At 49.7% G+C, this 14,924-nt stretch overlaps 1 protein-coding gene across 1 annotated transcript; it reads left to right on the plus strand.

Moving 5' to 3' along the window:
* Positions 1-784: 784 nt before the first annotated feature.
* On the plus strand, positions 785-12,130 carry EDDM13 (epididymal protein 13). The gene is given in 7 exon segments (XM_086688683.1): positions 785-849; positions 4,047-4,336; positions 4,339-4,354; positions 4,835-4,861; positions 8,123-8,546; positions 10,513-10,550; positions 11,820-12,130. Coding segments are annotated over 7 exon segments (885 nt in total). The 3' UTR covers positions 11,845-12,130.
* Positions 12,131-14,924: the final 2,794 nt, after the last annotated feature.

A 14,924-nucleotide genomic window follows, 5' to 3' on the forward strand; every position in this document is an offset into this window, starting at 1 on the left:
CCTTGCTTTTATTTTCCATGTCAATTCACCGATTCCTGGTTCTGTTGCCTTTCTAGTCAAACGTAAGTAAGTCCCATCTCCTTCTCCCTACCTCACTAGGGAGCCCTTCAACCCAGAGAAGGGGGCGAAAGGAACAGACAAAAGTTCTGACCACCACATTCAACCAAGGCAGATTCTGGGAGATGCTCTTGGTCCCAACTCAAGCTCCAAACCCAGAATCTGCATATCCAAGGGGGCAAATAGATGGACTTCAGAGAGCCTTTGTAATCTTGCATAAAACTGAGTGTGTGAGAGAGAGAGAGAGAGAGAAAGAGGGCAGGGAACTGGTGTGGTTTTCTGGGAATATGGAATTCATAGATTTGATCAGATTTTCAGTAGGATCAGTGACATGCTCCAAAAAGTACAACCGAATTGGGGTGGATTGCATGTTTTCATTTGGTGGGTTTTAGACAAGAAAAATATGGTGTAGGGTGGCCAGGCTTCCCTCTTTTCCAAGTATTAACACTCCTGGTCTCCAGTTGAAAACTGGGGATGATAATTGGTTCCTTTGGCCAACCTCCCAAAACTCAGATGGAGGGGGAGAATTTGGATGCCCCAGGCAGCTGGGATCCCTGGGGGGTTTTGACTTTGGGGTAAATGTGTCTCCAAAGGGGTCCAGGACTCTTAGAATGGGTCACAGCTTCTCTTTCTGGTTCCTTATCCCATCTTGGGACCTATGGGGTGCCATGAGGTACACAGGACGACTTGATTGATTTCGTATTCTCTCTGAAACTTTATTGGGAAAATGACCCCGGCCGGCCACCATCGGACTTCTCCTTCCCGCTGCTTGAACATCAACAGTGCTGAAAGGTAAGACTCTTGTTCCAGCTCTCTCAGTTCGGTTTGATTGCCTGTGTCAGAGGGAGGGTAATTTCTGCTGTCTTTCTTCTCCTGGCTGCAGCCCGGCTCCCAATCTAGAAACATAACAACTCCAGTACTAGATAGAATATCTTTTTTTTTTTTTAATGTTTATTTATTTTTTGAGACAGAGAGAGACAGAGTGCAAGTGGGGGAGGGGCAGAGAGAGAGGAAGACACAGAATCTGAAACAGGCTCCAGGCTCTGAGCTGTCAGCACAGAGCCCGACGCGGGGCTCGAACTCACGGACCACGAGATCATGACCTGGCTGAAGTCGGACGCTTAACCGACTGCGCCACCCAGGCGCCCCAACACAAATGTTTCTTAAAGGAAAAGAATGTTCCCTACAACTGCTAATGCGTGGTACTTTTGCGTGGTACTTTGACTTGGAAGGAGTCAAAGAGAAATAATATTGGAGCATCTATCTCTGTCTCATAATGGCACTGTGAGCCAGATGGAGCCTAGGTTAGAAGACGTGGTTCCCCAAACGAGCTGATAATCAGAAACTTGAAAGAACACAAATTTCTGTATTCCACCTGAAATTTTGGCATGAGAATACCAAAGAAAGGGATCTTGAAATCTGTTCTTTCTTTTTTTTTTTTAATTTTTTTTTCAACGTTTTTATTTATTTTTGGGACAGAGAGAGACAGAGCATGAACGGGGGAGGGGCAGAGAGAGAGGGAGACACAGAATCGGAAGCAGGCTCCAGGCTCCGAGCCATCAGCACAGAGCCTGACGCGGGGCTCAAACTCACGGACCGCGAGATCGTGACCTGGCTGAAGCCGGACGCTTAACCGACTGCGCCACCCAGGCGCCCCGAAATCTGTTCTTTCAAAAGGTTTGTCAGGTGATGTGATTCAGATGGTTTGGGAACCAATGAGCTAGAGTAGCAGTTGGCAAACTACCACCTGGCCCGCTGCCTTTGTTTTTTTTTTTTTTTTTTAATAAAGTTTTATTGACACCTAGTCACACACATTCGTTTATGTATCCTCTATGGCTGGTTTCTGGTTGGCAAAGCAACCTGAGTAGTCATACTCAGATTGTGTGGCCTGCAAAGCCTAAAATAGATACTATCTGGCCCTTTACAGAAGATGTTTGTTGACCTCTGAGACTTTGTTTAAAATTAAGAGCCCATCTCAGATCTACCTAAGGAATCAGGACATCTGGGGTGGAGCTTAAGGCTCGTTATTTGTAATAAGCTTCCCAGGTGTTGATTCTTAATACACATATGGACCCACCAACTTCAACTCAACAAGCAGATTGTTTAGGTGGGGCCCATCATGATTTATGGGGGTGAAGTGGACAAATAAAGTAGTGCTCCCCCCTTCATCTCCAGTATCAGCCTCAAGTCCCGCTTCTTCTCGCCCCTTGAGAATGAGAGGCGGGGATTCACTGGTACCCACCTGCATTGGGTCACTGTCTGGCTCTCCTAGAGACCCCTAGGAACTGTATGAGTCTCCGTTCTTTCACTTATAGAGCAAGGTAATGATATCCTTATTATTTTAAGATAGCTTCCCTATGACCGTGAGATAGCTAGGTATTTCATAAAATACAATTAAAACAAAAAGGAGTACACACACACACACACACACACACACACACACACACACAAAAACCCTGATGAAATCTGAGTATGTTCTACAGTTCAGTTACTGGTATTGTGCCAATGTTAACTTACTGGTTTTGATAAAGTACTACGGTCATGTAAGATGCCACCATTGGGAGAAGTTGGATGGTGGTTACACAGGACCCCTCTGTACTATTTTTGCAATACTTTGTGAGTCTATAAATAGTACACAATAGGGGCGCCTGGGTGGCGCAGTCGGTTGAGCGTCCGACTTCAGCCAGGTCACGATCTCGCGGTCCGTGAGTTCGAGCCCCGCGTCGGGCTCTGGGCTGATGGCTCGGAGCCTGGAGCCTGTTTCCGATTCTGTGTCTCCCTCTCTCTCTGCCCCTCCCCCGTTCATGCTCTGTCTCTCTCTCTGTCCCAAAAATAAATAAACGTTGAAAAAAAAATAGTACACAATAAAAAGTTAAACGCAACTTTAAGATTACTTAACGAAGGAATAATGGAGTGTACTTGGGGAGGTATTAATGTTATCCTACACTCTTGCTCTCTCTTTTCCATATTGATGTCCTGACTTCTGGTTTTGCGGTGCCCTACAGTGAAAGGTAAGTTAGTTTTCCCTTTTCTAGGGGTAACTGGGATGTATTTGGGTGCTATGAAGTATAGAAAACAAGAATGAGAAGGGAATCTTTGTTCTCTTTGATTCAGGGACCAGGTTGAGAGACACCCTCTGCTAAGGGAGGTCACAATCCACTGCCCCACAATCCACTGCCCCACCCCTACGGGACGAACTGTAGGGGTCCACATGACCCCTGAGGCTGCAGGGAAAACTGAGAGAGGGTGTCTGGGACTCAGGTGGGTTGAGGCTGCAGGTGTGACTGGGTATGGAAGCACATATGCATATAAGGTCCCCAGATTTTATCAGACTCTCAAAAGCCAACGACCACTGCCATAGAATACAAGGATGTATTGAGTTTTGTGTATGTGTGCAAAGAGCTACTGGGTAAAGAGATCTTGAGAGTGTAGCCTACTCTTTCCTCCACCTGTCTCTCACCTGACCCTCAGGAGATAGATGAGATAAAAAATGGGTCAAGGGGATCCTTTGCTGTTGATCCTCTTAATTTCTGGGGGATGAATCCCCAAGGAAAATGGTACCCAGGGATTCTGGCCACCTGGATAAATGTGTCTCCAAAGGGGATAAGTGTAAGTCAAAGCAACCCACCCTGGTCCCCAGCGCATCCCATGAAATCTGGGGGTACCCTCCTTTCCCTCCTATGGGGGGGCCTCTTTTGAGAACCATCAGGGTGGGGTGAGCTAAGAAGGAACCATTAACACCTTCTTCGTCTTCTCTGTTTCTGTCGCTGCCCAATGACCCCTTCTGGATTCTCTCCTTGCTGCTCACATCTCAACAGTATTGAAACGTAAGATTCTTATTTCACATTGCTCCCCCATCCTCCACTTTGTTCCCTTTCTTATCTCTGCTAAAGGGTCCATTCCTAGCCAGGGATCATCTCTTGGATAATTTTTTTTTTTTTAACCCAGGGACTTGAAAAACTAGCTGTACTACTTTGACTTTCAAAAAGGTGGGGTATCCTCTGGGAACCAAATCAGGGCTCCCCACAACTTGTTCACAAAGTAGGCATTATTCACCCAAAGTGTGCAAGGTGCCGACAACATGGGGACACTAAACACATGGAGAGGGATGGTGGCTGCCTGCCCAGCCTAACCCTGACCCAGTGCAAGTCCCTTAAGCCATTTGATTTCCTCTCTGACCCAGACAGTGAGGCTTTCAAAGGTCTCCCCTGCTCACTGCTAAGTCCTAACTGATCACCACAAGCCACCTGGGCTCTGTCCTCATGCGTTCCCAGTCTCCCCATCTTCTTATCTGGTGATTTGTTTCCTCCTTATGGCCTCATCGCTCATGACCCCATGGACTCAACACTCTGGACCTTGTCTGCCACCATGGTCTTGCCTCCTGGGACCACCCTTTTACTTGGATGGGTGACCTCAGAGATCCTAGGTAAGAATCTCACTCCATGCATGCCCTGGGATTTTGGTGAGAATATCTTGTCTGGTGAGAATATTCTTTGACACTTCAGTCTGTGCCAAGACCATGCAGGGCGGTGGGAACCCCAAAGATGAATCTGACATGCTCAGACTTGTACATGAGCTCATAGTCTACTGGGGGACAGGTGGTTATTATGCAATATGGATCAACGTCCTGCCCGCGGTGGCAAGGAGAAAAGGTGCCCGCAACCCAGCAGGGCTTCTCGGAGGAGAGCTAGCTTGTGGCGAGCCTGTTGAACCTGTTGACCCGAGAGCACTCATCATGCTGCTTTTTGTAACTCAGTCTGTGTGTTGTCTTCCTTAGGTTTGCTGAGCCTCCAGGTGCTAAGCGGTAAGTAGTGACTGTGCTGTTTGGGTCCCACTATTTGTTCTCACTCCTGTGCACAGAAACACAGAGCTCTTTGCTTTTTTAATTAGTGTTGGAAGCGCCTTTAGATATCACCAAACCCTACGCTCTCTCCTCATCGTTACCATCATAAATGGTTTAACATTTTTGTCATTCATCCAACAAACGCTGGTTAATATTAGCTCCTCTGTGCTAAGTCCTGTTCTAGGTGTTGGGGAGATAGCAGGGGACAAAACAGACAGAAATCTGTGCCTGGGTGGACCTTGCATTCCAGGGAGAAGAGAAAGAAAGCAAATAAATAGGGTAGTTCAGTCAGTTAAGTGTCCGACTTCGGCTCAGGTCATGATCTCACGGTTTGTGGGTTCAAGCCCCGCATGGGGCTCTGTGCTGACAGATCGGAGCCCGGAGCCTGCTTCCATTCTGTGTCTCCCTCTCTCTGCCCCTCCCCTGCTCGTGCTCTGCCTCTCAAAAATAGACGTTAAAAAAGAAAAAAAAAGAAGGGGGTTAAGAGTCTGTTGATGAGTCTTCGGAAAACACTGGAGAAAGGAAGAGGAAAATAGAGCTGGGACAGGTTGACAGGCGTTTAGAGGGTGATGATGGAAAGTGACATTTCAGTGAAGAACGGAAGGAGGGAGCCAGTCGAGTGCACAAGAGTGCTCCAGGCACAGGGAACAGCATGTGCACAGGCCACAAAGGAGGAGAGTGCCTAGGAACAGCGCAGGGAACAGCGTGAGGGAGGAGAGTGGCTGGGAACCGAGGGACAGCAAGGAGACCAAGGAGGTCACCGCATCCCCCTCCCTCCCCAGGCACTAGAAGCACTATATCCATCCATCTCAAGCTCCCTTACTGATTTCCTCTCCTCCTCCTCCTCCTCTTCCTCCTCCTCCTCCATGTTCATCTTTAGAAGAAACAAATGATTGCAAGGAAGAAGGTAAGTCATGGATCCGCTAAAATCCAACAGCCCCATGGAGAAGACCCCAGGTAACCACGGGCACAGCTCCAGTACCTGCGAAGGTGTCCTTCTGAAGGGCATCCAAAGCCTTCTGTTCCTTTGTGCCACTCGTGGGTGCCAAGGAGGCCCCACCCACTGAGGTAGGTGTGGGAAACATTCCTGTTCCCCCCTGGAAATAACACGCAAGTCCCGAGTGTCAGGGCTGCGTGGCCAAAAAACCAAGAGAGGGGAAACCAGGCAATAAGAGCGAGCCTCCAGGGGACCCAGAGTTTGGCCATAAGCACTTTAAAAAAGCTTATGATTATTAAGTTCACAAAAATAGATGAGTCATTTCACCAGACAGTTATAATTTGTTTAAAAAAAAAAAGTCAAATGGCCATTCTAGAATTTTTTTTTAATTTTTTTTTCAACGTTTATTTATTTTTGGGACAGAGAGAGACAGAGCATGAACGGGGGAGGGGCACAGAGAGAGGGAGACACAGAATCGGAAACAGGCTCCAGGCTCCGAGCCATCAGCCCAGAGCCCGACGCGGGGCTCGAACTCACGGACCGCGAGATCGTGACCTGGCTGAAGTCGGACGCTTAACCGACTGCGCCACCCAGGCGCCCCTGGCCATTCTAGAATTGAAAATATGTAACTGAAATGAAGAGTTCAGGGGTTGGGCTTAGCAGAAAGCACGATTAGTGAGCTAGAAAATGGGTCAAGAGAAATTATTCTAAGTGCAGAACAATGCACTTAGAATAGAATAGAAAAGTACATAAAAGGGGCGTCTAGGTGGCTCGGCAGGTTAAGCGTCTGAGTCTTGATTTGGGCTCAGGTCATGATCTCACAGTTCCTGAGTTTGAGCCCCATGCAGGGCTCTGCGCTGACATTGTGGAGCCTGCTTGGGATTCTCCGTCTCCCTCTCTCTCTCTGCCCCTGCCCTGCTCTCTCTCTCTCTCTCGTTCTCTCTCAAAATAAATAAACAGTTTTAAAAAAATTAAAGAAAATAGAAAAAAGCATAAAATAAGAGACTTATGAGAACTGGTGAAAATTTGTAACACATGTGAAATGAGAATTTAAGAAGGAAAAGCAAGAGAAAATGAAGCTGAAGTGATAGCTCAAGAGTTAATGGCTAAGAATTTTGCGTCCTGATAAAAAAAAATAACCATCAAGCAACAGATTTTAAAAGCTCTGAGAATGCCAAAGGGAACGAATATAAAGAAAACCACTTCTAGGAACACTGCCACAAAATAGTTTAAAACCACACAGGGAACATTTTTTTTTTTTTTAATGTTTATTTAGTCTTGAGAGCGAGAGAGAGAGAGAGAGACAGAGCATGAGCAGGGGATGGGCAGAGAGGGAGGGAGACACAGAATCCGAAGCAGGCTCCAGGCTCTGAGCCGTCAGCACAGAGTCCGATGTGGGGCTGCGAGATCATGACCTGAGCCGAAGTTGGACATTTAACTGACCGAGCCACCCAGGTACCCCTGGAATCCCCACCCTATTAATATAAAGAGGGAAAAAAAATCATATTATCATCTTAACAGATACAGAAAAAAAAAAAAAGATAAAATCCAACAGTCATTCCTGATTATAAAATAAAATCCCAGCACACCAGGGATGGAGAGAACATCTCCATATGACAAAGAGAAGCCCCCCGCAAACTCACAGGGAACAACCTGTTCGATGCGGACATCGTGACAGATTTCCCAGCCCCCAGCTCGTGAATGGACGGCTTTCCGGGTCACCACTTCTATTGCCCATCGTACTGGGTGTTCCATCCTGTGCACGTCCTATCCAGGCAAGAGAAAGGACCTGAAAGTCAGAACGGAAAGTCATTTTACATAGATGTTACTTTGTACCTACACGGTCCTGAAATGCTTATTGCAAAAATTTGGGGCTTTCTGTATGTAATACTTGAACAAGATGTTTCGGATGACAAGGGCAGGGAAGGACGTTGGGGAGGTGAAAATCACATCAGGTCTGAAGCGGGGACCTTCAGACCCCGTGCTCAGATCTGGGTGTTAGAAAGACCCTCCTGACCCATGGGGGAGGGGAAGGAAAAAGAAAAAAAAAAAGAAAAAGAAAAAAAAGAAAAAAAAGAAAAAAAAAAAAAGAGGTTAGAGTGGGAGAGAGCCAAAGCATAAGAGACTGTTGAGAACTGAGAACAAACTAAGGGTTGATGGGGGGTGGGAGGGAGGAGAGGGTGGGTGATGGGTATTGAGGAGGGCACCTTTTGGGATGAGCACTGGGTGTTGTATGGAAACCAATTTGACAATAAATTTCATATATTAAAAAAAAAAAAAAAAAGACCCTCCTGGCACCCTCATGGAGGCTGGAGGAGGCTTGAGGGACAGAAAGGTGAGCAGGAGGCTGGTGAGGAATCGGGGAGGACAGCACGTGTAGCTGGCTGCTTGTCGGGTGGACAGGAGGGATGGGAACCGGCAGCAGGAGACCAAAATTTCAGTTCAGGGCGTCAGGTGGAGATGTGGTGCGGAGAGGTCAGGAGGGGACTTGTGCTGGGAACAGAGATTTCGGAAGGGCAGGGATTTCTGGACGGGGACGGGCATATCCTCAGCGTGCATCCTTCCCACCGGCTTGTCCCAGGGAAGATTTCCCTAGCCACTGCCACCTCCACCAAGAAACCACCCACGAAACGGACCAGATGGAACTTGTTGAAATGCACTTATATGATGGTCACCTTCCTGTTTGTGTCCTACAACAAAGGAGACTGGGTAAGAAGGAGCCTGTTACCTTTGAGGGGGGAGGAGGAAGGGGGCAGGGAGGAGGGAGGAGGGAGAGAAAGGGAGGAGGGAGGTGGGGCAGGAAAGAGGGAGGAGGGGGACCAGGGAGGAGGGAGGGACAAAGAGGAGGGAGGAGGAAGGGGGCAGGAAGGAGGGGGACCAGGGAGGAGGGTGGAGCAGGGAGTAGGGAGGAGGGAAAAGGGAAGAAGGATGCCAGAGACAGAGATGGAAGGCACAGAGAAGGGAGGGAGTGAAGGAGGTGCCAAGCAAGGGAAGGGGTAGGAAGGAAGATCCCCCCCACTCTGTAAATCGAATCACCCCTCCCTCACTGTCTCTCTCCACCCCCTACCTCCACCCCTCCACCACCAGGCTTGGCCAGGAGACACTCCCTTCTGCGCTAACACGGCTAAGAGACTCCTCTGAAATACTACCATTCATTCATTCTCTGACTCTCTCTCTCTCTCTCTCTCTGTCTCTCTCTGTCTCCATGTAAATAAGGTAGGTTCTTAAGGACCAAGTCATTTACCAAGCAGTAAGTAGAGGTCTGGGGGTAGAGGTTAGGGGGGCGGAGGCATGGGAATATTACCTGCAAGAAATGGCCAGTAATCATTCATTTCATCCGCAAACTCAAATATTTACACATGCAGCAGGTCCCTTGCTGGATGCCGGGACTACAAGACCCCACAAGGTCCCTGGACCCCACAAGCTCACAGGACAGGGGCAGGACAGAAACAAAACGAACAGTGAGCTCCAGGAAAGGAAGCGAATCAGGGGATCTGTCAGAGCACGCAAAGCGGTGGGCTGCTTTACTGGAAAAGGCGAGCTGAGCTGGCGGAAGCAGCCTGCCTTGAGAGCTTCAGGGACAGCCATCCTGAGCAAAGGGAACATGCGAGGCAAAGACCCCGAGGCTGAACTGCACTGTGTGCCTCTGAGGGACCAAAGGAAAGTCTGCATGAGTTGGGAGAGCCAGAGGGCGTCCAGGTCACAAAGGGGCCCCATAGACCATGGCGAGAAGGAAGTTTTATTCTAAGTTGGGTGGAGAGCCATCCACAAGATCTGACATCAAGTAGGAAAGGGTCAGTCTGGGTGCTGAATGAGGACAGGGCAAGAGCGGAAGCAGAGAGATGAGAGAATGAGGTCCGAGTGGCCGAGTGGCCTGGCAGAATACCTGGTGATAAGGTAGTGGAGATGAGGAAGACCACCTGGTGGTTCTATAAGAAGTGCTGATGGGGGGCGCCTGGGTGGCTCAGTCCTTTGAGCGTCAGTATTCAGCTCAGGTCATGACTTCATGCCTCATGGCTCTTGAGTTCGAGCCCCTGAGCCCCGCGTAGGGCTCTGTGCTGACAGCTCAGCTCAGAGCCTGGAGCCTGCTTCGGATTCTGTGTCTCCCTCTCTCTCTCTCTCTGCCCCTCCCCTGCTCACGCTCTGTCTCTCTCTGAAACATAAAATAAAAATGCTAACGGGTTGCATGTGAGGGACGAGGAAAATGGCACCAACGAGATGAGCCTCAGGCTTGGACTTGGGCCCTTGGTTAGACCGGTGGTTCTCCAGTGGGGTAACCTTGCCCCCCAGAGGGCACAGCAGCATCTGGGGATACTGTTGGCTGTCATGACTGGGGACGGGGTGCTACTGGCCTTTAGTGGGAGGAGGCCAGGGATCCTGCTCAACATCCTGCATTGCATAGGCCAGCTACCCCCAAATAAACAGTGATCCAGCTCAAAATGTCAGTAGCGATCAAGCTGAGAAGCCCCAGGGGAGAGGACGGTGTTACTGATGAGGATGGGAAGAGCTGGCCGGAAGATGGGACAGAAGGTGGGAGGTGAGGGCGACTGACCAGCAGGCCCTCAGGGTGTCACAACAACAGGCAAGGGGAGAAAGCCAGGGGAGGAACTTGACCTACCTCGCCCCTCCTGTTTCTTTCTCTGTTTCCGGTTCACTTCCTCGTCAACCACCCAAGTGTTACTGTCACTCCTGCAGCACGGAAGTGGACATCAGGTACGTGACGGCCAGAAGGGCATTTTCTCCTCCCAGCCCCTGGTAACCACCACTCAACTCTCTGTGTCCGCGTGGCTTGGCCGGTTCTGGACGGAGAGCGTCATAGACGCGGAACCACACACCACGTGGCCCGGGTCACGCTTTGCGCTTTCCAGGTTCAGCCAGGAGGTGGCAGGGGTCACGTGTCCGTTCTTACGGGGGGGCCCGAGCAGTCTGGGTACACCTCATCGGCCGGCGGGACCACATTTCATATACGTCCCCCAGAAGGGCATTTGAGGTGTCTTCCACCTTTTGACAGTTGTGAATAGTGCTGCTGTGGACATCCGTGTCCAGGCCTCTGTCTGAACACTTGTTTTCGGTTCTTCCGGGTACACACTTGGCCGCGGGGTTGCTGCTGTTGAACTTGATTGAGGAGCTCAGCAAGCTTTTGTTGAGCGACGATTCTATGGTGGATCCTTGAGTAGCTAAAACGGCTAAATGGTGAATTTTATGCCATGTGGATTTTACCTGTTTTAAAAACCTATAAAAAGTGGGGGAGGCTGTAGTTTGAGGACCCCCGCACTGCGCTGTGAGACCCTCTGGGAGCAAGTCCTCCGGACGGATGTACCCCGGGGACCCCAGCACGCACAGCAGACCCTGTATACTCGCTCCCTGCCCCAACCTGGCGAGGCTCCAGTGTGCCAGGCTGGGGGTACCGGAGCCGGGGGCGCGGTGCTGCAGGGGGCACGGAGGGGCCGGGGTCACGGAGAAGCGGGGTCACGGAGGGGCGGGGTCACGGAGGGGCGGGCGTCCCGAGGGGCCGGGGTCATCAAGGGGCGGAGTCACAGAGGGGAGGGCGCACAGAGCTGCCGGGACCACGGAGGGGCGGGGTCACGGAAGGGCCCGGGGTCACGGAGAGGCGGGGTCTTCGAGGGGCGAGCACCCCGAGGGGCCGGGGTCACGGAGGGCTGGGGTCACCGAGCTGCCGGGGCACAGACGGGCTGCGGCAGGGGAGGCCCTCGAGGTCACGGAGAGCGCCCTCTGGAGGGTGACTGGCAATTAGGTGAGTGTCCTGGAAGGCCGGACGGTGACAGACGGAACTGGAGGGGCGGCCTCCTCCCGCCGCGTGGTCGCAGGAACCCTTCGGAGGGGGAGGCACCTGCTGGGAGTGACCAGGTGGAGCCCCCCCAGCTCAGACCCCGGGACGCGCGTTCCAGTCGGTGGAACCACCGAGCGGCGGCGCAGAGCGAGGCACATCTACCTTTCTCCCCGCCCTCTTCCCTCCCCCAGGAACGACCCCTGCTGCTCTTTCTAGCGACCCTGCTCCGTCCCCTCTGGGCGGTCGCCAGTCCTTCATCTGCCCGCTAGTCTCTCCTCCAAGAACCCTGTCTGCCCGGGACCGCCAGTTTGGAGAGTGACGGACTGGGTCCTCTGAGGGGTGACACCTGTCTCTGCAGGAAGGTGTCCCTGAGGGTCCTGAGGAGGTGGACCCAGGGCGAGCGAGGGCCCTTAGGGGGCTTTCCACACCGCTGCCCGTGGCCTCTTCCCACCCCCCACCCCCACTGTTTCTCTAATTAAATGTACACTAATTGAGACCGTGAGGGCTCAGTTCTTCCATTCACGCGACACAGAATTAATACCTTGGGGGGGGGGAAGAAGGGGGCCAAGAATGATGTATACCCCTTAATTCTGGCAATCACCCCATGAAGAATTCTGTTATGCTGTCCCTGTTACAGGTGAAGAAACTATAGCCCAGAGGGATCGATAACTTGTCCAAGGTCACACAGATGACAGGTTTGACTCATTCCAGTCTTTTTTTTTTTTTTTTTTTTTTTTTTTTTTTTTTGGTATAAAGATTTAGGTCTCCCAAATGAAGAAATAGGCATCTGAAGATGTAGTGATCTCGAGACTAGGCTATGTCCCAACTGTCCCACCTGCGTGGACTTTTGCCCTTGTTTGAGGATGTCCATCGTCCTGGTTGAGAGCTTGGGCTCTAAGGAGGAGACGGGTTTCTTGAGTGCAGATCCTGGTGCCACCCCTTACTGGATTGTGACCTTGGGGAAGTTATTGTCTCTCTGTACCTCATTTTGTCATCTGCAAAATGGGGGTACTGACAGAGTAGAAGCCCTCTTATTATCATGATCAGAACCGGTCATTTGTTCATCACAAAGTTCATTAAAATGGCTAATTAAAACCACTTTAAGGGGTGCCAGGGTGGCTCAGTTGGTTAAGCATCTGACTCTTGATTTCGGCTCAGGTCAGGATCTCACTGTTCGTAGCATCAAGCCCCAAACTGGGCTCCACGCTGATAGCGGGGAGGCTGCTTGGAATTCTCTCTCTCTTCTCTCTCTGGCCCTTCCCCATTCATGCTATCTCTCTCAAAATAAATGAACAAACATTAAAAAAAAAACTACTTTAAGACATACAAATGTACACTCATTTGGTCTGATGGAACTGAAGTTTTGTTTTTATTTTTATTTTTTATTTTTTTGTTTTGTTTTGTTGTTAGTACGTGTCTATAGACCTACAGTGTTCAATTTGTCCTTTCAAGGAGGAGCAAAACGACAAGCATTCTTGCAGAGTGGTTGGAAGGTAGAAATTTTCTAGACTAAACCAAGTGAAAAAGTCCATTCTTACAGCTGTCTTACCCATTCGAATTTAATACATTTTTGTCATTCTGCTTTTATTTTATTTTATTTTATTTTATTTTATTTTATTTTAAGGAATTTAATATTTAATTTAAATTTATTTAATATTTATTTATTTAATATTTTATTTTATTTTAAGGAATCTCTACACCCAACATGGGGCTCAAACTGACAACCCTGAGATCAAGAGTCACACACTCCACTGACTGAGCCAGCCAGGAGCCCTGGTTCAGGCATTTTAGAAAGCACTGTGCCTGCCATGGGTTTTCTGAAGCCCTGGACACCAGCCAGTGCTTCTGAGAGAGAGGATGGGGAACATCAGTGACCCCAGGAGTCACTTAAAACTCGTGTCTGCTGGGGCACCTGGGTTGCTCAGTCAGCTAAGTGTCCAACTCAGCTCAGGTCATGATCTCACGGTTCGTGGGTTTGTGGGTCCGAGCCCCACATCCGGCTTTGTGCTGACAGCTCAGAGCCTGGAGCCTGCTTCCATTCTGTGTCTCCCTCTCTCTCTGCCCCTAACCTGCTCACATGCTCTATCAAAAATAAACATTAAAAAAAAATGGCATCTGATTGGGGTGCCTGGGTGGCTCAGTCCATTAAGCACCAGACTCTTGATCTTGGCTCAGGTCATGATCTCACAGTCAGTTGGGGCTTGTCCAGTATGATGAGACACTTGCCAGCAGGCCAGTCTGAGGACCCAGATGGGGTCCTCCAGGACCAGCCAAGAGGGTCCTTGGCTGTGCACAGGATAGAAACAAAATGTGAGCTGGCAGGCTGTGAAAGCAGACTTTATTGAAGGTAGAGAGAGAGTGTAGGTATAGACACAGTGTGCAGGAGACTCAGGAAGGTGAGAGCCTCGGTTTTGCTTGAGGTTCGGGGTTTTTTATTGAGGATTGTGGTCTGGACTACAGGTCCTCTCAGGCATCCAGGAATTGGTTAGAGCAAAGACCAGGGCTCAGGTGTTATTCCCTGGAGGCAGATCTGGGCGTGGAGTGGTCTAGCCCCAGTGGTAGAGGTCTAGAATGCACATATCACGGCTTTATTGGGTCATTTTCCCCTGGTCCTTCATTAGATTTTGCCAGTTCCAAAGAAGTGATTAACTCCTTGTCCCCTACAAGGAGGACATACATTATTTGCAATATGAAGCATGTGTGAAGTTGGGGGTGCAGGCCCTAGCAAGAATAGAAAAGGAGCAAGAAGCAGGTTTTTATGGAGTTCTTCGGTTTCTCTATCTCAAAATGTGATTATGTTTGTTCTTGGCAAATAGGATGCCACCTTTCCCGCCCCCCTCGTGGGAAATCCACTTAAAGAAAGAGTGGGAAGGCAGTCAATAAGGAAACAAAGGCTTGACTATACTCTTCAGAGGGTGATTGCACACACTGAGGGTAATTTCACATGCTTGAGCCCCAGTGACTACTTGAGCATGTAAAACTAGTTTTCCAAGTCAACTAAAGTCCTGAATTAAAGGGGGTGGGGGTGTCACTGGGTTGGCACAACTGTGTCTGAGCTCAAGGAAGCTGTCATCATTTCTTACAGCAATTTGCATATGGACTGGGTTACTACTTTAATAAAAAGAACGCGTATCTTTATGACCTTTGTACATCCAGTCACCTTCCCGTCTTAAAAATTTTTTTTTAACATTTATTTATTTTTAAGAGACAGAGCACAAGCAGGGGAGGGGCAGAGAGAGGGGGAGACACTGAATCCCAAGCAGGCTCCAGGCTGTCAGCACAGAGGTTGATGTGGG

Source organism: Puma concolor, chromosome E2, assembly GCF_028749965.1.
Source record: "Puma concolor isolate L17-30 chromosome E2, mPumCon1.1.hap2, whole genome shotgun sequence".
NCBI lineage: Eukaryota > Metazoa > Chordata > Mammalia > Carnivora > Felidae > Puma > Puma concolor.